This window comes from Heloderma suspectum, chromosome 5 (assembly GCF_057233095.1).
Source record: "Heloderma suspectum isolate Gila_16-S chromosome 5, 16-S_ref, whole genome shotgun sequence".
NCBI lineage: Eukaryota > Metazoa > Chordata > Lepidosauria > Squamata > Helodermatidae > Heloderma > Heloderma suspectum.
This window is the reverse complement of record NC_139462.1, coordinates 8,157,531-8,184,101: the sequence shown is the minus strand read 5'-3', so window position 1 is coordinate 8,184,101 and position 26,571 is coordinate 8,157,531. Positions and strand designations below refer to the sequence as shown.

At 43.1% G+C, this 26,571-nt stretch overlaps 1 protein-coding gene across 2 annotated transcripts in view; it reads left to right on the top strand.

Moving 5' to 3' along the window:
* Window positions 1-26,571, top strand: part of ATRN (attractin) — a 207,288-nt gene that overhangs the window by 59,758 nt on the left and 120,959 nt on the right. For both annotated transcript variants that reach the window (XR_014791942.1, XM_084855303.1), the window contains exons 2-6: window positions 3,419-3,502; window positions 9,515-9,628; window positions 19,460-19,588; window positions 22,593-22,798; window positions 24,035-24,203. Coding sequence is in view for 1 of the 2 variants with exons in the window: in XM_084855303.1 (XP_084711429.1) it covers window positions 3,419-3,502; window positions 9,515-9,628; window positions 19,460-19,588; window positions 22,593-22,798; window positions 24,035-24,203 (702 nt within the window). In the remaining variant the exon portion in view is untranslated. The remainder of the gene's footprint in view (window positions 1-3,418; window positions 3,503-9,514; window positions 9,629-19,459; window positions 19,589-22,592; window positions 22,799-24,034; window positions 24,204-26,571) is intronic.

Here is a 26,571-nt window from a genome sequence, read left to right as displayed (position 1 = left end):
TAGCCATGATAGTGCGGTCACTGAACTTGAGCACTATCCTCGAGAGTGAAGTCAAGAGGGCCTTAGGAAGCATTAGTAACAACAAAGCTAGCGGAGATGACAGTATTCCAGCTGAGCTATTTAAAATCCTAAAAGATGATGCTGTTAAAGTGCTGCATTCAATATGCCAACAAATTTGGAACACTCAGCAATGGCCGCAAGACTGGAAAAGGTCAGTTTACATTCCAATTCCAAAGAAGGGCAACGCCAAAGAGTGTTCAAACTACCGCACAATTGCGCTCATTTCACATGCCAGCAAGGTGATGCTCAAAATCCTACAAGCTAGGCTTCAGCAGTATGCGAACCGAGAACTACCGGAAGTACAAGCTGGGTTTCGAAGAGGCAGAGGAACTAGAGATCAAATCGCCAACATTCGCTGCATCATGGAGAAAGCAAGAGAATTCCAGAAAAACGTCTATTTCTGCTTCATTGACTACGTTAAAGCCTTTGATTGTGTGGATCACAACAAACTCTGGCAAATTCTTAAAGTGATGGGAGTACCAGACCACCTTACCTGTCTCCTGAGAAACCTGTACGAGGGTCAAGAAGCAACAGTAAGAAACGGACATGGAACAACCGAGTGGTTCAAAATTGGGAAAGGAGTACGACAAGGCTGCATATTTTCGCCCTGCTTATTTAACTTATATGCAGAGTACATCATGAGAAATGCCGGGTTGGATGAATCAGAGGTCGGAATTAAGATTGCTGGGAGAATTATCAACAACCTCCGATATGCAGACGATACCACCCTAATGGCAGAAAGTGAAGAGGATCTCAAGAGCCTCTTGTTGAGGGTGAAAGAGGAGAGTGCAAAAGCTGGTTTGAAACTCAACATTAAAAAAACTAAGATCATGGCATCTGGCCCCATCACTTCCTGGCATATAGAAGGGGAAGAAATGGAAGCAGTGACAGATTTTACTTTCTTGGGCTCCAAGATCACCGCAGACGGTGACTGTAGCCATGAAATTAAAAGACGCTTGCTCCTTGGGAGGAAAGCTATGGCAAACCTAGACAGCATAGTAAGAAGCAGAGACATCACCTTGCCAACAAAAGTCCGTCTAATCAAAGCTATGGTTTTCCCAGTAGTAATGTATGGCTGTGAGAGCTGGACTATAAAGAAGGCTGAGCGCCGAAGAATTGATGCTTTCGAACTGTGGTGCTGGAGAACACTCTTACGAGTCCCCTGGACTGCAAGGAGGTCAAATCAGTCAATCCTAAAGGAAATCAACCCTGAGTGCTCATTGGAAGGACAGATACTGAAGCTGAAGCTCCAATATTTTGGCCACCTAATGCGAAGAGAAAACTCCCTGGAAAAGACCCTGATGCTGGGAAAGACTGAAGGCAAAAGGAGAAGGGGACAGCAGAGGATGAGATGGCTAGATAGCATCACCGATGCCATGAATATGAAGTTGAGCACACTCCGGGAGAGTGCTCAGGACAGGAAGGCCTGGCGTGCTATGGTCCATGGGGTCACGAAGAGTCGGACACGACTGAACGACTGAACAACAACAACAACTTATATATCTATACCTCTGAATTCCAGACAGTAACCTGGTTCACATGTAACAAGAAGCCACCGTGGTTGAATTTGCCCATGGGGCTTCTCGTTGCAGCAAGTCACCTGCAACCCTAAGACAGCCCAACAACGCACCCTCACCAGGTTTGCACGTCATGAGAAACTATGGTGTGCCCCGCCACGTCTTGAGTATTCAAAGTGGTGTCTGCTGCCATGACAACAAGCCCAGAGGGAAATCCACCCATGGGGCTTCTCATTATGTGTGAACCCGGCCAGTGTTGGATGATGCAGCTTTTCACTCTTGGCTTGCCTCATGGTGATAAAGGGGGGAAGCCAAAACCCTTGCTCACACCCTCCAGAAAATCTCAGAGCATTGTTGAAAGTTCAGGAACAGCAAGCTGTTATTGACAGGTTTTCAGCTGTACTGAATGTGATAGAAATAATAGATTTTCTAAAAACTGTAGGTGTATCCTTGACACTTGGGGACCATTTAAACAAAATCTGTATTAATAATAAACTGTATCACCAAATTCTATATTAAGGCCTCTAAAACCACTGAATAAATATTTGCAATTTCCACAAATTGTGTGCGAAGATATCTTTTAGCTCTACCTTTACCTTTATCATCCACCTTTAAAACTGCAAGGAAGGGATGACAGTCACTTCCTGAAATAAGGAAGAATCATAGCTAGCATAAAGCATACAAGGGTAATCTAATGTCAGACTGAAGGGAAAAGAACATAAGAGGAGCCATGTTGGATCAGACTAAGGGTCCATCTTGTCTAGCATTCTGTTTATACAGTGGTCAGCCAGCTGCCTTTGGAATCTCACAAGCACGACATGAGTGCAACAGTTGTTGTTTATTCGTTCAGTCGCTTCCGACTCTTCGTGACTTCATGGACCAGCCCACGCCAGAGTTTCCTGTCGGCCGTCGCCACCCCCAGCTCCCCCAAGGTCGAGTCCGTCACCGTCACCTCCAGAGTATCATCCATCCATCTTGCCGTTGGTCGGCCCCTCTTGCTTTTGCCTTCCACTGTACCTAGCATCAGCATCTTCTCCAGGGTATCCTGTCTTCTCATGATGTGGCCAAAGTACTTCAGTTTTGCCTTTAATATCCTTCCCTGAAGTGAGCAGTCTGGCTTTATTTCCTGGAGTATGGACTGGTTTGATCTTCTTGCAGTCCAAGGCGCACTCAGAATTTTCCTCCAACACCACAGTTCAAACACATCTATCTTCCTTCGCTCAGCCTTCCTTATGGCCCAGCTCTCGCAGCCATAGGTTACTACGGGGAACACCATTGCTTTAACTATGCGGACCTTTGTTGTCAGTGTGATGTCTCTGCTCTTAACTATTTTATCAAGATTTGTCATTGCTCTCCAACCAAGAAGTAAACGTCTTCTGATTTCCTGGTCTTATAGGCCCCTCCCAACCCCACTATTCTATGATTTTAATCTTTCTTGAATCTCCCACCATTTGGCTTTAGATGATTCAGGGTTCTAGTATAATGAGGGAAGGAGAAAAACTTCTCCATGCCATGTATAATCTTGTACGCCTCTTATCAAGTCCCCCTTTATTTCGCTTTTTTCTAAGCTTAAAAGCACCAAACATTATAACCTTTCCTTACAGGGGACTTGCTCCACCTCTTTGATAATTTTTGTTGCACTTTTCTCCACCTTCTCCAGCTCTACAGTATCTTTTTTGAGGTGCGGTGACCAGAAATGTGCACAGTATTCCAAGTGTGGTCATGCCATAGATATGCATTATGATACTGGCAGTTCTTTATTTTCTGTTCCTTTGGTATAGTTTTGGTAAAACAAATACTAAATCATGACGGGATACTACATGTTTAGTTTCTTTTCACAGGCTTACTGGACCTTCAGGCTATGTAACAGATGGACCTGGAAACTATAAATACAAAACAAAATGCACGTGGCTTATTGAGGGATGGTGAGTAATAAATGTCTTAACTTCTACAGAACTGGCAGTAATTTTGCCTGCGTATAGTTAAACCCATGATTTTTTAAAGATAATCTTTTCCTTAGGTTTATTTTCACTGTATATATATATGTGTGTGTGCGTGTGTATAGTACCTGAACTGAAAATAATTTACTCATGACTATTCATGAGTAAACACTTGCACTGCTGTTTTTTGGTGTGTGAAACCTTACCTAATTTTACTATTTTAACAGCTGCAATTCAGGCCAAACACGATAGTTTCATTTTTTTCCCCCCAATTAGCCATATCTTGATGTACCTTTTAAAGAATTGGGTCATAGTTGATTTCAGCCAGTTTATCAATATCTGAACATAATCTAGCTCCCAAATACCTAATTGGATGTACAGCTGCCTTAGGGCCATAATCAGATGTCATAATTGGCTGTTCTTGTCTTGATAAATTTACTGATAAGAACTCCCATTTTGATCTGTTAATTTTATAACTTGAAATGGCACTAGATTTTCTGATTATTTCAAACAGCTTAGGTAAAGAAAGACCAAACTGAGACAATGATAACATAATGTCATCAGCGTATAATGGGATTTTAACTTGTCACACCTGCCAAAATGCCATGTACTCGTGGTGCAAGACGAATAATGTTAGCCAGTGGTTCCATAGCCAGGGAGAATGAAAATGGTGAAAGAGTACAGCCCTGCTTTGTACCCCTTTTGGGCATTAACTTATCCTTAAGCTGTCTATTGACCAAAATTCTAGCTGATGGGATCAAGTAAATAGACTTAATCCATTTAATAAACGGAAGTGCTAAATTGTAATATTCCAAGGCTTGAAATAAAAAAGTCCATGCCACCTGATGAAATGTTTGGCAGCATCAGTAAACAGCAACACAGTTGGAATGTTACTGATCTCAGCATTATTAGTAATATCGGTTGCTTTCCTGCTGTTTACCTTTTCATTAGTTTTATTTTCACTGTGTTTATGTATGTCCAGTTCGTGAACTGGAAATAATTTACTCTTGAATAATAACTACTGAAACTGAGTCTAGTTTATTGTTTTAACAGTGTTATGTGCGCTGCTGTTTTTGGAGTGGAAAATCTTACCAACAGCAGTTGATGGACTGTGGTCTGCACAAAAGCCGTGCTTATTTCCCTTTACTTCTAGGGTTAAGGCTAGAACAGCTTTAGCGAAGAACAGCTAATGTATTGGCCATGGGGAATAGAGCAAAGAGAATTAAGCCTCAAAAGACCTTTCCCACCATGAGCTCCTTCCTTCTCCAGGTTGTGGTTAAGCATTAGCAAAGGCAGGGAGAGATCTTAGTATGATTATCTGGTGACAAAATTCAAAAATATTGGCAATTTGGTTTGGAAGGGAGCGGTTTTGCTGCTCCCTGATCTTGTGACAGGGTGCTGGTGGCTTATGAATGTTTTTAGCTGCTGCTCTCTTTGGATTGAGGTAAAAGAGGCAAAAGAATCAACCATTCTCCCTGAAGATTAAATGTCTGGTTCCCAGCCTACTTTGTTGTTCAGTCATTCAGTCGTGTCCGACTCTTCGTGACCCCATGGACCATAGCACGCCAGGCCTTCCTGTCCTGCGCTCACTTCCGGAGTGTGCTCAAGTTCATATTCATTGCATCAGTGATGCTATCTAGCCATCTCATCCTCTGCCGTCCCCTTCTCCTTTTGCCTTCAGTCTTTCCCAGCATCAGGGTCTTTTCCAGAGAGTTTTCTCTTCGCATTAGGTGGCCAGAATATTTGAGCTTCAGCTTCAGTCTCTGTCCTTCCAATGAGCACTCAGGGTTGATTTCCTTTAGGATGGACTGATTTGACCTCCTTGCAGTCCAGGGGACTTGTAAGAGTCTTCTCCAGCACCACAGTTCAAAAGCATCAATTCTTCAGCACTCAGCCTTCCTTATAGTCCAGCTCTCACAGCCATACATTACTACTGGGAAAACCATAGCTTTGATTAGACAGACCTTTGTCGGCAAGGTGATGTCTCTGCTTCTTACTATGCTGTCTAGGTTTGCCATAGCTTTCCTCCCAAGGAGCAAGCGTCTTTTAATTTCATGGCTACAGTCACCGTCTGTGGTGATCTTGGAGCCCAAGAAAGTAAAATCTGTCACTGCTTCCATTTCTTCCCCTTCTATATGCCAGGAAGTGATGGGGCCAGATGCCATGATCTTAGTTTTTTTAATGTTGAGTTTCAAACCAGCTTTTGCACTCTCCTCTTTCACCCTCAACAAGAGGCTCTTGAGATCCTCTTCGCTTTCTGCCATTAGGGTGGTATCGTCTGCATATCGGAGGTTGTTGATAATTCTCCCGGCAATCTTAATTCCGACCTGTAATTCATCCAACTCGGCGTTTCTCATGATGTACTCTGCATATAAGTTAAATAAGCAGGGTGACAATATGCAGCCTTGTGGTACTCCTTTCCCAATTTTGAACCACTCAGTTGTTCCATGTCTGGTTCTTACTGTTGTTTCTTGACCCTCGTACAGGTTTCTTTGGAGACAGGTAAGGTGGTCTGGTACTCCCATCACTTTAAGAATTTGCCAGAGTTTGTTGTGATCCACACAATCAAAGGCTTTAGCGTAGTCAATGAAGCAGAAATAGATGTTTTTCTGGAATTCTCTTGCTTTCTCCATGATCCAGAGAACGTTGGCGATTTGATCTCTAGTTCCTTTGCCCCAGCTTGTACTTCCGGTAGTTCTCGGTTCACATACTGCTGAAGCCTAGCTTGTAGGATTTTGAGCATCACCTTGCTGGCATGTGAAATGAGCGCAATTGTGCGGTAGTTTGAACACTCTTTGGCGTTGCCCTTTTTTGGAATTGGAATGTAAACTGACCTTTTCCAGTCTTGTGGCCACTGTTGAGTGTCCCAGATTTGTTGGCATATTGAATGCAGCACTTTAACAGCATCATCTTTTAGGATTTTAAATAGCTCAGCTGGAATACTGTCATCTCCGCTAGCTTTGTTGTTACTAATGCTTCCTAAGGCCCACTTGACTTCACTCTCTAGGATGTCCGGCTCAAGTTCAGTGACCGCACTATCATGGCTATCAGAGACATTAAGATCTTTCCTGTATAGTTCTTCTGTGTATTCTTGCCACCTCTTCTTAATCTCATCTGCTTCTGTTAGGTCCCTGCCTTCTTTGTCCTTTATCATGCCCGTCTTTGCACAAAACGTTCCCTTGAGATCTCCAGTTTTCTTGAAGAGATCTCTAGTCTTTCCCATTCTGTTGTTTTCCTCGATTTCTTTGCATTGTTCATTTAAGAAGGCCTTCTTGTCTCTCCTTGCTATTCTCTGGAACTCTGCATTCAGTTGGATATATATTTCCCTTTCTCCCTTGCTTTTCGCTTCCCTTCTTTCGTGAGCTACTTGTAAAGCCTCATCAGACAGCCACTTGGCTTTCTTGCTTTTCTTTTTCTTTGGGATGGATTTCGTTGCTGCTTCCTGAACAATGTTACGGATCTCCGTCCATAGTTCCTCAGGCACTCTGTCTATCAAGTCTAATCCCTTAAATCTATTCCTCACCTCCACTGTATATTCATAAGGGATATGATTTAGGTCATACCTGAATGGTTTAGTGGTTTTCCCTACGTTCTTCAATTTAAGCTGAAATTTTGCAACAAGAAGCTCATGATCTGAGCCACAGTCAGCTCCAGGTCTTGTTTTGACTGACTGTATAGAGCTTCTCCATCTTTGGCTGCAAAGGACATAATCAATTTGATTTCGATAGTGACCATCTGGTGATGTCCATGTGTAGAGTCGTCTCTTGTGCTGTTGGAAAAGAGTGTTTGCTATGATCAGCGTGTTCTCTTGGCAAAACTCTATTAGCTTTTGTCCTGCTTCATTTTGTACACCAAGGCCATGCCTGCCTGTTATCCCGGTGATTTCTTGACTTCCTACTTTAGCATTCCAATCCCCTATGATGAAGAGGACATCTTTTTTTGGTGTTAGTTCTAGAAGGTGTTGTAGGTCTTCATAGAACCGATCAACCTCAGCTTCTTTGGCATCAGTGGTTGAGGCATTGACCTGAATTACTGTGATGTTGAATGGTTTGCCTTGGATTCATACTGAGATCATTCTATCGTTTTTGAGATTGTACCCCAGTACTGCTTTTCCCACCCTTTTGTTGACTATGAGTGCTACTCCATTTCTTCTAAGGGATTCTTGCCCACAGTAGTAGATATGATGGTCACCTGAATTAAATTCGCCCATGCCTGTCCATTTTAGTTCGCTGATTCCCAAGATGTCAATGTTCAATCTTGCCATCTCATGTTTGACCACCTCCAGCTTACCTTGATTCATTGATCTGACATTCCACGTTCCTAAACAATATTGTTCTTTACAGCATCGGATTTTCTTTTCACCGCCAGACACATCCACAGCTGAGTGTCCTTTCGGCTTTGGCCCAGCCGCTTCACTCTTTCTGGCGCTACTTGGAAATACCCTCTGCTCTTCCCCAGTAGTATATTGGACACCTTCCAACCTGAGGGGCTCATCTTCCGGCATCATCTCTTTTAGCCTTGTGATACGTTCCATGGGGTTTTCTTGGCAGGAATACTGGAGTGGGTTGCCATTCCAGGTCTTATTGTGCTAAAGGCAAGGCAGACTATACTTCGTAAAGTTTCCTCCTGTGAACAAAAATCAAAGAAATGCTGGACTTCTCTGATGCTGTCCCAGATTCACAGTTACTCAGAGAAGACATCGTATGAACTGTTGACCTTTAGGAAAGGTCCTTCAAGCAGTGGAAAGCAGCTTTTGTGAACTATATTGATATTTGATCTCCCCCAGCTGCAGGGAGTGTTTTCATGCAAGGGATTTGAAAGAAAGAAAGAAAGAAAGAAAGAAAGGCACTCGTATTGCCCATTCTTATGAAAGATACTTATGATTACATTCAGTCATGATGTTCTGTGGGATTTTGTAGATGCTGGCGCACCCAACCTCTATTTTTAAGGTGTGTGTGTGTGTGTGTGTGTGCGCATGTGCGCATGCATGCATACACATTACGCAAGACATAAGAGGATTGGGTAGAACGCAATGCAACATTTAGTATATATGAATGAAATTTACAAATAGAACCCTCCTCTCTGAAACAGCAGCCTCTGTGGAAGAGGCATCCGTTGTGTTAACTGAACTGGTGTATATGAAATACACAATTCAATTGGGAGAACTTATTGCAGTCCTTGATGTGAGAGAGAGCATAGCTGAGTGTAAACTATGGGACCTGGCTGAGTTCTTAAGATAAATTGTCTTCCTATTGGCCAGGCAGCTTCACGTGATGTATCTGTTGCTGAAGTGTACCATTTCAGACTGTGTACAGAAGATCCCAGCTTTGAGTGTGTGTGTATAATTTCAATATGGGGAAGCATTTAAACATACAGTACCCCTACCTGTGGTCTGAAAAGGCTCAACCTCACAAAAGCAGCACTACGTGACCTCTTCGATGATTTCTCCTTCCTCTCTACGAACTATTCCCAAATCATTGGCATGGCATGAAACTGTGGTCAGCATGATACAGCTTTTACTGATGAATATTTGAGTTCTCTGTGCTGAGATTATAACTTCCAGAGTTTTAGCTTTGGTTAGTTTTGCAAAGGCTGTGTGGCTCAGTGGTAGAGCACTTACTTTGAATGCAGAAGGTCTTGAGTTCACCCCTTGGCATCTCTGAGCAGGGCTGGGAAACTCCTTCCTGAATCCCTGGGGAGCTGCTGCCAGTCAGTGTTGATGGTACTGGGCTAGATGGGCTGACTCAGTATAAGGCAGCTTCGTATGTTCTTAATAAATCTCATTGTACTCAGAAGAAATATTCACGCACAAATGATGGTGAAAGATGCATCATTGTGAGACAACAGTCAGTACAATACAAGGATTTCACCTGAAAGTATAAATGATAACAGATATTTGAGGCCAGCATTTGCCTTGCATCTAATAGTACTTGGGAAGGAGAGAAATATATTGACACTGTCTGTGGTAATAATGTTGCATGTATTTTCTTCCTTCAGGCCAAACACAATCCTTAGGCTTCGCTTTAATCATTTTGCGACGGAATGCAGCTGGGACCACTTGTATGTATATGATGGTGATTCAATTTATGCTCCATTACTGGCTGCTTTTAGGTAAGCCCCAGAGCACAGTGTGAAACTAATTGGTATGCTGTATTTGTATAATGCGATTCTTCATGTTTTGTCTTGAAAGCTGGATGTGCTTTTTATGTTCTAGGATGGTAACAATGAATGAGATCAGTGGTACAGGTAGTGGAATGCCTCTTGTCAAACCATGACTAGGCACAGCACACACACAGATCATCTCTGATCTTTGTGGGATTTCATTGCAGCAAAAATGGTATTCCAAAAACACAGGTCTCCCCAGTTGTTCGTTAAAACGTTAATGTTTGTAATTTGTCTCCTTAACTGTGTCTTCTTTGTGCCAAATATCAGGGCACACAAGGAGGAGGCTTTTCAATTTTGAAAATTTCATGAGGTTTACCACAGTGAGAGACTGAACATCTTCACCATGATCCCCTTTCATTAAATGTTTAGTGGCTGAGGTGAAGGAAGAGCTGTGAATATGGGTTCACTGTGTATGAATGCATAAAACTTAAGATTTGCACTTTATTAATGCAGGCCAAATAAACCTAGAATTGTCTTTATTGAATAAATGTAGTCTTAATTTGGTACCAGGCACCAAAGACAGTTTGTTTCCATTTATCATTACAGCAAAAATGACAGTTTCTGATTGTTAAGAGCCTTGCTAACTTGGAAGGAAGAAGGAAGAACGGTAGATAGAAAGCACTGGGAAAGAGAAGGAATGTATTATGTGACGTGGTGTATCTTCTGGTAGATCCCTTAGTACTTGAAGTTCTCCTCCTTTGTTTATCTAGGCTTATGATGAGCACAAAAAACCTCTTATGTGTTGGGCTTCCCTCTTGGTGAGGTGGTCATGTGTAACTACCGCCTTGGCAAGCATTCAGCTCTTGCTGGAAACTTTGGTGCATCCCAACACTTGCTGGAATTTTGTCTGGCAGTAGGTGCACGTGATTGGCTCATCACAGGGCTTGGGGCCACCATGTGAATATTCTTGAACTTTTATTTTTGGCCATCAGCCGACCAGACATGCCCTTTATCATAGTTTGGGGCAGGAGATGCACTTGGGCCCCAACCTGATCTTATTCACGTGTTTTAGGGAAGAGACTGGGATTAGAATCAGAAGCTAGGTCATTTGCCTAGAAATAGCACAATGCTTCAGTTCATCTGGGAAAGTAGTGTAGCTATTCCTTTCCAGTCATTAGCAAAAATCTTGCAGATGCTTTAAATTGCATTTTCATTTGTAAAGGTGGAGTGAACATGATGCGAGTTGGCTGTTTTTATTTAATTCTTCTCCGATTAATGGGGTTTTAATTGGCCTCCTAAGTAGTTCAGGAAGCTAAAACCTGTGTTATGAAATTTGTATAAAACAGTAGGGATTCAGTGCCAGAGGATAAGCACATTTTGATATATAAGAATAATCTTTTACCTTCTGTTTTACCTTGAGGTTCTGGCTGTTTTAACTCATTCATTTTGACTCTTGTCTTCCTAGCAATGCAGTGTTGGCTTAGGTAAGAGCAGGGTTAAGGAGATTTTGCACTATTTCACATTTTCAGCTCATGGTCTTGACGGACTTATTCATAAGCTTGTCATCTCACAAGTAGATGAGCTTTGATAACCCCAGGTGCCTAAGAATAATGACACTTTCCCCATCACAGTTATCTGTTGGATTTGGTGCTTGTTTCTACAGACTGGATTCTAGTTTCTAGGACCTTAAGAAAACTTTTTTAGTGTTGTCTACAAATTGCCTTCCTCAGTGATGTCTTCATATTATCTACGCTTCTGGATTCCACTGTAGATGTCAATGACAAACACAACACTGAAGGAAACTGAACATGTTGTAAGGCTGCTGATCATGCTTCTCACGATAACAAATCGGCAGCAAAGTTCATATTAATTAGACAAGGCTTCTATAAATTGACATTGGCATTAAACAGGCTGCAGTTCAGGCAGCTTACCTGTATTTGGACATGTTTGGAATAGGAGTGCACAGACACCTAATATGAAAGGCTTATCTCCACTTTTGTATTTAGGATAGTAAATTAGGTGTTCCCTTCTTTTTGGTGGCTGGAATGGAAAGAGAAGGCTTGGAGATGCTTCAGTTGTGTTCCTGTTCTTACTCGGCCTTGGTGCTGCACTCTGTAAATAATGGGCTATAAGAATGCCCTGTAATTAAAGCATAAGTAGTGGTTGGAAACTGCTCCACCATCTCCCGATGTAGGGAAGTATATGCCACTTGCTTCTAATTTTGCAGGGTGGAACTGTATTGTGCACCAGTGTGGGTGGAACTTCCGATGAGCGCTGCCCACGTGAAAGTACCCATCCTCTGTTGCTTAACTACTGGCTCGAGTGTGTGGGTGCAGGCCAGGGAAATCGAGTTCAGACCCTTGCCCAACAGTGAACTCTGTCTTTGGGTGGCCTCAGAAGTCACGCTGTTTTGACCTCCTTTATGATCAAAATAGGCCTGTGATATTCCTATCTGATCAGCTGTTCTAAGGGTGAATGTGCACACGACGATAAACTGCCATTGCCAGCTCCAGGTTTTTGGGGGGCAGTGGGCACGTTGCCCTCAGTGGGGCCCTTACCTGAGTGGGTCCACCTCCTCTTCATTGCCCATTCACTTGGCTTCTCCTTCCAGACCCAGTTTGAACAATTGCTGGAAGGAAGAGCACAAAGCAAATGAAGGGTGCTGCTCTGTCTTCTCATTCTGATTACTGCTGGCATGCTTGGAGCAGACAGGTGAAGAAGCGGTGACGGCAAGGTGGAGGAGCAGCAGCAGCAGGGCCCGGAGGCCCCAAGGGCTGGCAGGGAGCCCCTTGCAGGGGATGTGTGCCTAGGGTAGGCGCCCACTGGTGGCTATGTCTGACGCTGACCACGAAAACTGCCAGTAACAAGAGTTACTCAGTATTGGCCACAGTTCTGCCAAGGCCCAAATGGATTCAGCACAAGCTCCATCCTGCCTGATGGACTAGTGTCATGTAGTTGCATCATGTGCCGCTGTCATTGGAGCTAGAGCTGAGGCTACCACGTTTAGCCTGACCAAATCTCTCTTGTCTCCCCACCAGCGCTTCTCACACCTTCAAATAGCAGTTGGTTCTTCACAGGTGTCCAAAGCCTCTTCACTGCTGTTGGCTGGCTTCTTAGGTACTACCATTGCCACTGTTTTAAAATGCAAAGATTGCATAGTCAAGTGGTTTCACTAATTTGCCCTATCTGGAAGCTTTGCTATCATGCGAATGAACCCCTAGAGAAGTAGGTCTTGGCATTCTACAGGTTAACTTCATTAACAAATTTAATAAATTTGTCTATGGGTTTGTCTATGAACAACTAGTTAAACACACTGGAGATGTTTAGTAGGTCTCCACTGTGTTGTGAAAACAAAAGTGCTTGTTGTTCTTACTTCTCCCTTGGTTGAACAGCTGGGCTCACTTTTTATTAAGCTGTGATGAAACATTGACTAGAGCGGCAGGCACAGAGTGCTGCAACACATCATTGGGCTTCAGGAATCTGAGCCCCACCAGGATGTATTTAGTGTGAAATTATTTATTTTATTTATATATATATATATATATATATATATGCTCTTGAGATAAAGATCTTGGCGTGGGAACCCTGCACACCCTGAGATCTCTGCCCAGAGGGATTTTTTTAACTGGAAAATTGCATTCAAATGATGATAGAATGGTAGGCAGGGCCGGAAAAACCAATCTCAGGTACCTGATGTGCTGTGCTGATGCTTGTCTCCTCACTCCTGTGCGTGACTGCCTCATTAGATAAGTGAGGCTGGCTCCTAAAGTTTTGTTTGGGTGCCTAGGAATTGGAATTATTCTGGTCATGTAAGACAAGCAAGGTCCAGCTGGTACTGTTAGTCCGAAACTAAGGAAACATTTTTATGTCTCACTCTATCCTCTCCTGGCGTTAAGCTGTTGCTGCTGCTCCCCCCCCCCCCGTGTTAATATTAATGCAAAATGGAACAAGTTTGCACCTGAGATCATAAGGGTTGGAAAGGGACTCAAAGGTCATCTAGTTCAGCCCCTTGCTGATGCAGGAAAACCAGTACTACAGCAACCCTGTTAGCTGGTTATCCAACCTCTGCTTAAAAATCCCTACGAAGGAGAATCTACCACCTTCCAAGGCAGCCTATTCTACTGTCGAACTTGTACCACCAGGCAGTTCTTCCTAGTGTTTAGTCAAATCCTTTTTCTTGTTATTTGAATCCATTGGTCTGGGTCCTACCCTCTGGAGCAACAGAAAACAAATTTCCTCCATCTATGTGACAGCCCTTCATATATTTGATGATGGCTATCATACTGCGAGACGTCATACTAAGAGATGACTTTATACATGGACTTCACCAGACGGTCGACACCGAAATCAGATTGACTACATCCTTTGTAGCCAAAGGTGGCGGACATCTATGGAGTTGGTAAAAACAAGACCTGGAGCTGATTGTAGTTCAGATCACGAACTTCTTATTGCACAATTTAGAATCAGACTAAAGAGAATAGGGAAGACCCACAGATCAGTTAGATATGAGCCCACGAATATTCCTAATGAATATGCAGTGGAGGTGAAGAATAGATTTAAGGGACTAGATTTAGTAGATAGGGTCCTGGAAGAACTATGGACAGAAGTTCGCAACATTGTTCAGGAGGCGGCAACAAAAAATGTCCCAAGGAAAAAGAAAATCAAGAAGGCAAGATGGCTGTCTGCTGAGACACTGGAAGCAGCCCAAGAAAGAAGGAGAGCAAAAGGCAACAGTGATAGGGGGAGATATGCCCAATTAAATGCAAAATTCCAGAGGTTAGCCAGAAGAGATAAGGAATTATTTTTAAAAAAGCAATGTGCAGAAGCGGAAGAAGGTAATAGAATAGGAAGGACAAGAGACCTCATCCAGAAAATTAGAAACATCGGAGGCAAATTCCAGGCAAAAATGGGTATGATCAAAAACAAAGATGGCAAGGACCTAACAGAAGCAGAAGAGATCAAGAAAAGGTGGCAAGAATATACAGAAGATCTGTATAGGAAGGATAATAATATCGGGGATAGATTTGACGGTGTGGTTAGTGAGCTAGAGCCAGACATCCTGAAGAGTGAAGTTGAATGGGCCTTAAGAAGCATTGCTAATAACAAGGCAGCAGGAGATGACGGTATCCCAGCTGAACTGTTTAAAATCTTGCAAGATGATTCTGTCAAGGTGATGCATGCCATATGCCAGCAAATTTGGAAAACACAAGAATGGCCAACAGATTGGAAAAGATCAACTTATATCCCCATACCAAAAAAGGGAAGCACCAAAGAATGTTCAAACTATCGAACAGTGGCACTTATTTCACATGCCAGTAAGGGGATGCTCAAGATCTTGCAAGGTAGACTCCAGCAATTCATGGAACGAGAATTGCCAGATGTACAAGCTGGGTTTAGAAAAGGCAGAGGAACTAGAGACCAAATTGCCAGTATCCGCTGGATAATGGAGAAAGTCAGGGAGTTTCAGAAAAACATCTATTTCTGTTTTATTGACTATTCTAAAGCCTTTGACTGTGTGGATCATAACAAATTGCGGCAAGTTCTTGGTGGTATGGAGATACCAAGTCATCTTGTCTGCCTCCTGAGGAATCTGTATAACGACCAAGTAGCAATGGTAAGAACAGACCACGGAACAACGGAGTGGTTTAAGATTGGGAAAGGAGTACAGCAGGGTTGTATACTCTCACCCTACCTATTCAACCTGTATGCAGAACACATCATGCGACGTGCTGGGCTTGATGAATCCAAGGCTGGAGTTAAAATCGCTGGAAGAAACATTAACAATCTCCGATATGCAGATGATACCACTTTGATGGCTGAAAGTGAGGAGGAGCTGAGGAACCTCATGACGAAGGTGAAAGAAGAAAGTGCAAAAGCTGGGTTGCAGTTAAACCTAAAAAAAAACAAGATTATGGCAACCAGCTTGATTGATAACTGGCAGATAGAGGGAGAAAACGTGGAGGCAGTGACAGACTTTGTCTTTCTAGGTGCAAGGATTACTGCAGATGCTGACTGCAGCCAGGAAATCAGAAGACGCTTACTTCTTGGGAGGAGAGCAATGACCAATCTTGATAAAATAGTTAAGAGCAGAGACATCACACTGACAACAAAGGTCCGCATAGTGAAAGCAGTGGTATTCCCCGTAGTAACCTATGGCTGCGAGAGCTGGGCCATAAGGAAGGCTGAGTGAAGGAAGATAGATGCTTTCGAACTGTGGTGCTGGAGGAAAATTCTGAGAGTGCCTTGGACTGCAAGAAGATCAAACCAGTCCATACTCCAGGAAATAAAGCCAGACTGCTCACTTGAGGGAATGATATTAAAGGCAAAACTGAAGTACTTTGGCCACATCATGAGAAGACATACATCTGGAGAAGATGCTGATGCTAGGGAAAGTGGAAGACAAAAGGAAGAGGGGCCGACCAAGGGCAAGATGGATGGATGATATTCTGGAGGTGACGGACTCGACTTTGGGGGAGCTGGGGGTGGCGACAGCTGACGGGAAGCTCTGGCATGGGCTGGTCCATGAAGTCACGAAGAGTCGGAAGCGACCGACCGAATAAACAACAACAAATCATACTGCCTGTTAGTTGTGTCTTCTCCAGGGTAAATATACCCTCCCCCTCTCCTCATAGGACGGTCTCCAGGCCCCTCACCATCTTTGTCACCCTTCTCTGGACAGTTAGTCAATATCCTTCCTAAACTGGTGTAGCATGACCAAAGCAGAATAGAGTAGCCCTGTTGCGTCTAGTGATGTGGGCAGTATACATTTATTGATCCAGCCTAGAACGGCTTTAGCCTTTGTAGCCACCCTGAATGCATGCATTGGAATCTGATAGGCAGTGGCTTAGTGAGACACTCACACCACCATTTTTATGTTACAAAGCTTGTGCTTTTTCCTTCAGCATGGCAATTCAATTTGTGTCTGAAAATAACATGAAATTACTGATCCTTGCAGCCTAATCCATTGAACTGGAATATTCCAGCAGAACCCTGCAGATGCTGGATAAACATGTCCCTGTTGCACTAATTCATCACCAGGATCCTCTCATCTATTGAAGTTGTAGCAGGGCACCTAAGTAGGTGGATGATGACCACTGAGCGGCCAGATGGAAGGGGAAGGAGTAGCTGTGAAACTTTAGTATTTTTTTCTTCCTTTAAATCCTTCTCTACCCCTTGTGTGCAAGCGCTTTTTGGTGGCTTGGGAATTCTTCATTACATCTCAGCAAGCTCTCCTTAGTTCTGGGCTAACTATCTTTGAGTCTCAGCAGGAGCAGGATAGTCACTGCAGTACAGCTCTTCTATGTCTGTTTGGGTTTATGGGGGAGCGGGCAATAGTGTTAATGGAGCGTATTGAGGGACTGGCAAGATTTAGTGCATACTCTGCCTTGTTGTGTTCCAGACAGACTGTGAACAGGGGTATCTGCTGGCCTTGGGGGGATTTTGCTTTCCTGTTTTGCATTACGTTCTCACTACAGCCTTTGTTCCTTGTAAAGATGGCATAATTATATGTCAGAGTTTAGACAAGCTAGCAGATAATAATTTGAGGAATTTTTTTTCTTCTCCGTTTATGGTACTGCTGTTATGCATTTGAATGAAACATGAATATTGGTGTGGTATATGAAGCTGTGTACTGATTCACACATTACTGGGGACCAGCACGTGTGTGCTAAACATTTTTTTTTAAAGTATCTGCTTCTACTTCATAGTATGAATCAGCCGTGAGATGCTAGAGGTGCTCGGATGCTGCCTAGCAGCATGGTTAACACAAATTCCTTTGTCTGTTGATAGTACAAACCGGTGTTGTAATCCTGGTGGAAGGTTCCTTTTGTTAATGAAATGTTCACATTCATTTTAAAAACGTTATCGGTTTAAAGAGTGCACCCTAAACCCAGAGCTAACATGACAATTTTTTTCATGTCTTATTCTCCTGGATATACAGGTGTTTTCTGTATATAGTAAAATAAAAAGTATGTACGTGTGTGTTTGTGTGACTAGTACAGGGCAGTGTTTTTGGTGGTGTTGCTTGTCGGCAGCAGGAGCCAGCTTTTGTGGTGAGACATTGTGCCATTATGGTGAGACAATGCACCTTTCGGTATGTCATGCTCTTAAGGCAAATCTCCACTCCTTTTAGCATCTAAACTGGTCAAAATAGCCCATGGCTAAAAGTGAAAGTAGCTCATTTCAATGCCAGAAAATAGACAATTAAAGTTCTTGTTTCCATCTTAACATAGCAATTTAATTGCACTGTATATCTTGAAAAGAGCTAGTAGCTCCAGCAGTGTGGATATAAAGAGTTCTGTGCCATCTAGTACTAAGTATTTTCAGAAGTCAGAGAAGGGCCCTCATTTCAGACTCTGTGCAGTCAGTAGACGTGAAATCTGCTAAATACTTGAGATCAGCATAGGCTAATGGCCAAGAGAATGAGAGCCAGAAAACCCCGGGTTCAAGTTTCACCTTAACCTTAAACTTGCTGGGCGGCTTTATGCAAGCCACTGTCTTTTCCTCCATCTTTAATATGAGCATATACTGGTCTTTGTTAATAGGGGCTATTGAGAGGATGTATGTGAAGAACTTTGAATCTTGAGGGAAAACACTATATAAATACATACACCTCTTCTGTGATTGCTCCAGTTTCATTCCCCACAATTGCGCATAACATTCTTCTGCTCCACCTAATGTGTTTTGCTGATCTGTTTCTTCCTGCCTTCATTGATCTTCAGATGATATTTGCATGTTTGCTACCTCCTATATGTTCCCATCCCCTCTAAACAAATCTGTGCTCAAGATAACACTTTAGCCCAGCTTCCTGAGTGTTCTTGGACAGCAGTCGTGCCTTTTAAATATCTGGGTTGGGTGACATAATTTCTGCAAGGAATTGATTTGCCTACTTCACTGAGAAATTTAAGTATATATGCACAAAAACACCGGTAGTATGTAAAGAATAACAATAACCCAGTCACATTAAATTCAAGTACTGCATATTGCTATTTGCAATGCACAATTCTGCCATTATGGAACATACTGTTTAACAGCAATCTTTGATAAGCTGAAATCTTGCAACCAAGGTAAAAAAGTCTCAAAGTTTTCTATTCTGATTTCTTGGGTGCAGATGTTGCTTTGCAAATACTCATGGGTTTGTGATCAGAGCATATTACATTGGGTCATATTTGTAGTCTTGATTAACCCTTTCAAACAGCATGATTGTTAGCAGATGCCCAATAACTTGGAAGGGTTAGTCCAGTAATATTTTATGGTACATTGAGTTCTGGTTTTTTTCTTTGTCCCTTACAACTTGGAGCATTTCATGTTTACTTCTTGTATTTCTGTTCTTGAAAAGAACACAAGACAGATACATATGATGTAAGCCTTATGCTTTTAATTACTGTAAGCTTCCTCAAACCTCTTTGGTGGGATTTAAATAAGATAGATACTGGCCTCCTTCAGCTGTTCTTGCAAGTGCTCTTGAGATCTTGCTCTCATCAATTTGATTTATGGTTAAGATTATGCACAGTTTAAAAGCATTACATATACGCTCATAGGATGAGGGGAGATTTTTTTGGGCCTTCACAATTACAAGCAAGTACATCTTCCAGACGTGCTACCTCGGATAGTGAATCAGATTTCATTTTACTGACTACTAAATTCTATGAATTGTTGCTGTTAAATAATATTTTGTCATATTTGTAAACTGTGTCTGCTCATAAGGCTGTGTGAAGGCCTCCATCTAACTCTCTAAAAACTTCACCAACTTGAAACTTGACTTCCAGCTTTTTGTATATGATAGTGTGTATCTTTGCGGCCTACTCACCTGTTACTACAATGTCTTGTCTCTTCCAGTGGCCTTATTGTTCCAGAGAAGGAGAGCAATAGGACAGTCCCAGAAGTTGTAGCTACCTCAGGCTATGCTCTCTTGCATTTCTTCAGCGATGCAGCGTATAACTTGACAGGGTTTAACATCACTTACAGGTAAGTTTATAGCTACTGTATAAGGAAAGGCAAGGCTTTTAAGTATTGTATTGTCATACTTTTGTAAGGTTTTCCCTGATAGCATGTTCAGGTGCTGTTGAAAAATAATATATAACTTAGCAGATAGCAAATCTCATGTGCAAATCCTTTATTTATTCGACAAAAATGCCTAGATAACTTAGTTTCAGTTCCAGTAGTTTAGCAGGTGATTATTTTAGACTAGGTTGGAGTTATGAATAGCTGATTGCGTCACTGGTATTGTGATTTAGTTGCCTTCTGCTCCTCAGGTAAATGCTGTATGTTTGTAACGTATGTCATTGTTTTCTAAACAAATATTACAGGTATCTATATAATGTCTCTCTGTATGAAGGTGGTCTCTAATTCTCTGCACTTAACTTGGATTTTTTTAAGTGGTAAAAGAACTGAAATCTAAAACACAGAAATGCAACCAATGCCATCTAGCCTTTGTTTCAGGCTTGTAGCTAATCACTCCAGACTAGAGCCTGAAATTCTAGAAACTGTAGTGCCATCTTGTGGCAGCTGTCAGTATTTCGCTATGGCACAGCACGAATGCTTTAGAAACACACGAAGCTCATTTGTTCCAGATCAGACCATTTATCTCTCTAGACCAGTAACGTCACCTCTGGCTGGCAGCAGCTCTTCAGGGTCTCAGGCAGAAGTTTTTCTCCGTCATCTTGTAAGGATTTTCTTGGCCCTTGCAGTTTACATTTGGGTACAAAATAGGGAATGGGGAGTTTATAGTTTAAGGGGTAAGAGATGGTGCTTATGGGGAATGGGGAGTTTATAGTTTAAGGGGTAAGAGATGGTGCTTATGGGGTGGTGGTTAATGCTAATGGGGTAACGGGGCAAATAGGGGAGCAAAATCTACTGTATTTGAAGCTTGCTAGATGCCATATATAAACTGATAAGAGATGTTTTGATAACCTTCCAACTGTCTGTATTCTTATAAGGGAACTAGGTAGAGGGTAAGGGCTCATAGAAAACAACATGTTGTGGTTTGGGATTCCCTTGTTTAGGAAAAAGAGAGAAGTAAAAAGGAGCTGAAAGCAGAATGAAGTCTCGAACAATATGAGTCAGAAATAGGGGAGAGAACTTTGGGGAAAGCCTGAACTTTATGAAGAGAGAGTGACCTATAACGTGACGTGGACCAGTAGATGTAAAGATTTTAGAATATGTAATGAGAAGGAGGTCACCAAGTTTGGAAGAGATTTTAAGTCCATGCATAATGGGACTGGGGTTGTCTTTCTCCTGGTTACGGGGCCTCCATGGGGGGGGGGGTCCTTTATTGTAAGAAAGTTCCAAATCTTTGCCAGAAAAAGGAGGATCCCCTTGCTTGTAAAGTACGGGTGTGAGTGGTAGGCATACAGGAGCAGGATCTGTGAATATGTCTTAGCCTTGCTTGACTGAAGGTTTTCATGTGTGTTGAGCTTTCTTTATCTTTCTGTAGTAAATGCATTTGGCTTATGTCATTGCTTCAGTCCTTATTTTTAGAATTTAAGTAAATCTGAGTGAATGTGAACACTCTATCTCCAATTCTTGAAGGAACCTCACCCTCAGGGCCAGGCTGAGGCTGTTTAAAGTAAGTGTGCCTAGATATCCAATACCAGGGACCCTGAAATTTTGGCCTTCAGTTTTTCCCTTACAACCTGCTACCTGACACTTCTTCAGGGAAGTTCTTGGGGAGTGAATCTGGGACCTTATGCATGCAAGGCTTGTGCTCTGCTGTTGAGCTGTTGTCCTTCCCTAGTTTGTTTCTCTGAAAGCAGCACATATACAGCAGCCACCTGATTCTCCTGACTCGGGCAGTCTGAACAAAGCACATTAATTTACACATCTTGGACTCTCCGGCTGAAGCTCTTCAGCCTATGAGCCAGTCTCCTTGTATCTGAGGGCCACATGATGCAGGCTCCCTCCTGCCCACAACAGCTCACCACTGCCAGCTTCTGATCTGGCCACAGTTACACATGCCTTAGGGACATCCATATTGGACCACTAGAATACATTGTATGCAGGGCTGCCTTTGAAGAGAGCTCAGAGACGGTCCAAAATGTGGCAGTGAGAGTCCTGGCTGCAGCCAGTCACCTCTTGCTTCAGAGCTGAACTGGCTTCCAGTTTCTTTCCAGGCTCAACTGAAAGTGCCGATACTGACTTTAAGACCTAAATGGCCTTGATCCAAGGTACTTCAAGGACCACCACCTCCAATATGAGCCCGCCTGCACACGTAGATAATCATTAGGGGTCCTGTTCTAGAGTAGGGTTGGTGAGTACATGTAAGGGGAGCGTTCTAGTGGTTGCTCCAGCAGGCCCGTCAGTTTCCCTCTCTTGTGGCCTTCTAGTGAAGGCTAATGGCTCCCTTATTTCAGAGGGGCTTTGGTATGATGACAATCAAATTGCTCATTCTGCTGCTGCTGCTAACTATCTTCCTTTAGTATTTTTAATGTTATGTTTTTAATTGTTTTAAACTTTTATTAATGGTTTTAATTAATTGTGTGGTGGTTCTGATTTTGTTAGCTATCTTCAGCATCTTATGCGAGATACAATGTGGGATACAAATACTTCTGCTAAATATTTTTTCTCACAACACTCGAGTATAGCCTGGTATTCCCATGAACCCACTTTGTGGACCTGCAGATACCTGCTGCTCCCTGTCTGTCTCCTTTTTCCAGGTTCACCTCTCCTGCCCTTACACTCTGTTAATTAATCCCAAACACCTAACACTTCTTTGTTCAATATATGTGGTATCGAGAAACATGTTTGAAAGGCTAGGGAAAATGTTATCCTTTCACCAGCCTATGAGCATTATGTGGTTAAAGGGTGTTAAGGGGTAAAATAATATGTTCTTCTTTCAAAGTGAAACTGCCAGCCACTTGATCATGCTTGACAGAAACCTTGTGTTTGTGTGTTCTCTGTTAATTTCTCCATTCCCTGAGTTGTTCAGTGAAAACAAATCTTTGACTTAGTCCTTCTGCTTCTCTGTCTGCAGCTTTAATGTGTGTCCACATAACTGCTCTGGCAGAGGGGAATGCAAGCTCACCAACAGCAGCAAAGTGGTTGAATGTGAGTGTTTGGAACATTGGAAAGGAGAGGCCTGTGATATTCCCTATTGCCCAGAAGGTTGTGGCTACCCAGAGAGAGGGCAGTGCAATGCAAATAGTACGCAAGGATGTGTGTGCTTCTCTGGCTGGCAAGGTAGGTAATACCCTTCTGTGATAAATTGAATGCCTGAGAGCTTGCAATGCCTGGGAAGGTTTTTAATTGTGCTCACATTTTTGTTTCCAGTGAAATGTATTTCGACAGCCAATAACACCTATACTAGAGATTTGCACCCACAGTTTCAGCTATCTATTTGGGTTCAAAATGAAGCTAGCTCTGCTCCCACAAGCCCCTCAGCATGCAGCTCTCTCTTGTTCTAGGCCCTGGGTGAGGATTTGCCCTGTTTTTCCTCCATTCCTCAGCTTTCTCTATACTTCCTTCCTCCAGGTCTCCTCTTCTCCTGGTTTCACAATTTGCCCCATACTTTCTAAAGCCTTATTTCCTTGTCCTCCTATTTACTGGTGCTTCTGGTCCACCTGCCTCCTCACCTTTCAGCAACCTTGATCTCTGCCCCATCGTGGTATACAAACCTTCTGTTGCTAGGCATTGTGTTAGGATCTCTACTCAGCCAACTTGCCTTCTGCGTCACTCACAGTAGCTTCACTTAGAGTAGTTTTGAGCAAAGTACATTGGCTTCTTATGATTGATTGATTGATTGATTGATTGCATTTATACCCCACCTTTTTTCCTCTTGCAAGGAACCTAAGGCGGCTTACATTATCCTCCTCCTCTCCATTTTATCCTCACAACAACAACCCTTGAGGTGGGTTGGGCTGAGAGTCTGTGACTGGCCCAAAGTCACCCAGTGAGCTTCTATGGCCAAGTGGGGACTAGAGCCTGGATCTCCCAGCTCCTAGTCCAACACTCTTGCCACTACACCACACTGGCTCTCTCACTGGTTCTTGATACCGCTCCATTGTGCTTGTGCATTTTCTGTGTCCATGGTCATGTGGCAAAAGAGACGGGTGCAGGCCTCAGATATACCTACAATTTGGGCATCTTCCCTTCAGCAGTTTCCACTTTTTGATAATCAAAGTGTAAGTATGGAAAGCAGAAGCATTAGACACTTGTGCATCTACTTTTCAAAGCTTCTGGCAATGTCTGCATCCACCTAATCGTGACTGGGTGTTTTTAAGGTTTCTTTGACTCTTTCATTTCAGAAGTTAGAATATTTCCGAGCATTCTGTGATAGCGAGCCAGTTTTTAGTGCCGTTTTTATCACCTATAGATGTCCATAGATTTTATCTCTTGTGAGCTGGCAAGTGTACCTACAGTACTCTATCATAGATATTTGATTGCACCTTACAGGTTAACACATTTTGCCTTTCCTAGGTACAGACTGCTCAATTCCTGTTCCAGCAAACCGCTCATTTTGGATTCGTGAAGAATTCTACATTCCCAAACTTTCTAGAGCCTCTCATAAAGCCGTAGTCCAAGATGATGTCATGTGGGTGGTTGGCGGCTACATGTTCAATCACACGGATTCCGAAATGGTTTTGGCGTGAGTAAAATGAAACATAAAACGTCACAAGATGTAAATGAAAATTGTAGTATATGGTGGGGTGGTGGGGGCTGATAGGGTGTATGGGCCAGTTTCATACAACTGTGCTCCTGGTTGACATTTCTCAGATTTAGAGGGTGTCTTAGGTTTCGGTGTGAAACAGCAAGCATTTTACTACAGACGCCTGTGAAGCGCTGTTCTTCTCCCCCTCTGGCCTTCTTGATGCCACCTTTGTAAGGGCTTCCCTAAAAGGCAGTCCAGAAATAATTAAATAAACACTGTCAAAGATCTTTCTTATGATGTGCTCTTAGCATCAAGTGTGATTTTGGCCCTCCTGGACCTGCACTCGACATTGGGTGTGGCTGTGGTCATCTTGGCACCAACAGTTCTGGAGTTCACTGTGGGAGGCAGTTTCCCCAAGGCTGGGATAGCTCCTCAACTTGACCCGTTAGGAGTGAAACTCCACGGCTACATTGTCTTCCTCGTTGGTGAGGGCAGAACCTAAAGGGCGAACAGTGACAGACCAATTTGCTGGGGCCACCCATCGCTGGTGGTAGCTTCCACTCATCTGTTGCTGCTTCCTAGGCAATGGTCTTCCTGCAGCTGATCTTGGAGAAACTTCGTTGCACATTCCAAATGTTGATACCTGGACAGGCTTCTTTCCTAGAGTCAGGAGAGATCTAGGTCGTCGTCTGAAGACAAAATTAGCCATCAGACCTCTCCCAAACGGAGGGATCGCTTCTCTCAGTGGGGCAACTGTTGTTCCAGGAGCTGCAGTTATTCTTCTTCATGGCATAGTCACTCCCCACGGGACTCTTGTGCTTCCCTAGGACCAAGGAGCATATACAGAGTCCACCAGAAGGCCAAGTGTTTAAACCAAGAGGCCACTCAAGTGTTATTGAGAAGCTCAGTCACGTTGTATGTGTTTTGCAATCACCACAGTGCTTTTTCTAATATATTTTATTGTTCTGGGAAGGCTGCATAGGCAATGACTGATGGTATTGTATGAGCTACTAGCAAATGACATAGTTGAAGTTTATGACGTGTCCTCCACTGTAACTAAATAAAGAGGAGTTGACCTCATGTGAATATGCAAGCAATGGGACCTCTGGATTTGTGCAAATGCCTTCCTGACACTCAAGTAACCAAGTTAGTCAAGCAACCCATGAGGGTAACCTAAACTGGCTATTCTAAAGCCTTGGTGGGAAATACGATCCAATCTTGAAGTGTCCTTGCTCTCCTCCAGATAGCTCAGCAGGTTAAAGCACCTTCAGGTACACCTCATGGTCTCTCTTGTTCTGGGGACCTCGATCTGTATGTCTCTCAGGAGCATGGCTTTTAGCTCCAGGAACCAAGTGATTGATCCTTTCTTTAACCCAACCTTGAGTATAGCTGCCCTAGAGTTGATGCCCTCTGAGAGGTGAGTTATTCACAGGATTCGACACACACAGGTGCTCTCTTGTGTTTCTCAGTGATCCTCCTGAGGTTTGCCCAGCATGCTGCATGTTCCCTGTGATCCACTCCTAAGCATATACCTTCCTCTAGGGCTGAATTGACACTTCCACAGCCACAGTTTTTCCTCTCTGCTTGCACTACCTTGCTGCCTTGTATACCCAGATAGAGCTTCACACCATGTGAAGCACCCACTGCTGCATTTGGGCAACACACATTACTGTTGTACTGCTCAACAGCATTGGGAGCTCAGTTAACCTTCTGAGATATTCGAGGGACCTTTGCACTGTGAGGGCATTGCCACGGTACTGGGCCTATGGACTGTAGCATGTTGGGGATCCCTGCAGGAGTAAGCTATAGAACTGTTATGGGTTTTTGGCTTTAAGCTCATTGGCTTATCCTTCCTGTGGCCAAGCTAAGATCCAAGGGTGCTGTGCCAGGCTTTTGCAGGATCTCAAGCCAGGCATGTCCAACACTTAGCTCTCTTGCTTCCTCCCTGCAGTTTCCTTGCCTCTTCTCTGTGTTATTTTTGCTTGGGTTAGTCAGGGTCTGAGGAGAAGCGTCACTTCAGTGCCCTCCATTTCAAATTATCTTTGTGTGACTGCATTCCAGTTGTGGGGTCAGGGGTTCCTAAAACGGTCCAGCCTGTTGTCTATCCCCCATAATTGCCTTTCTTTTGGATGTTTGATAACCATGGTGCATCAACAATACTGGGATGGTTATGCTATTGTGAACTTGTGACCAGAAACTTGTAGAACATGGGGCAGCCATTGCCCTCTGGGAATTTCAACCAGGAATCATTTTTGAGGGGAAAAGCAAAGTATAATTTTTTAAAAATAAGCAATAATAAATATGAGTCTTTCACTGTTTTTGTTTAGTGGTCATATAGGATTTTATTAAACTGACACAGCTGTCT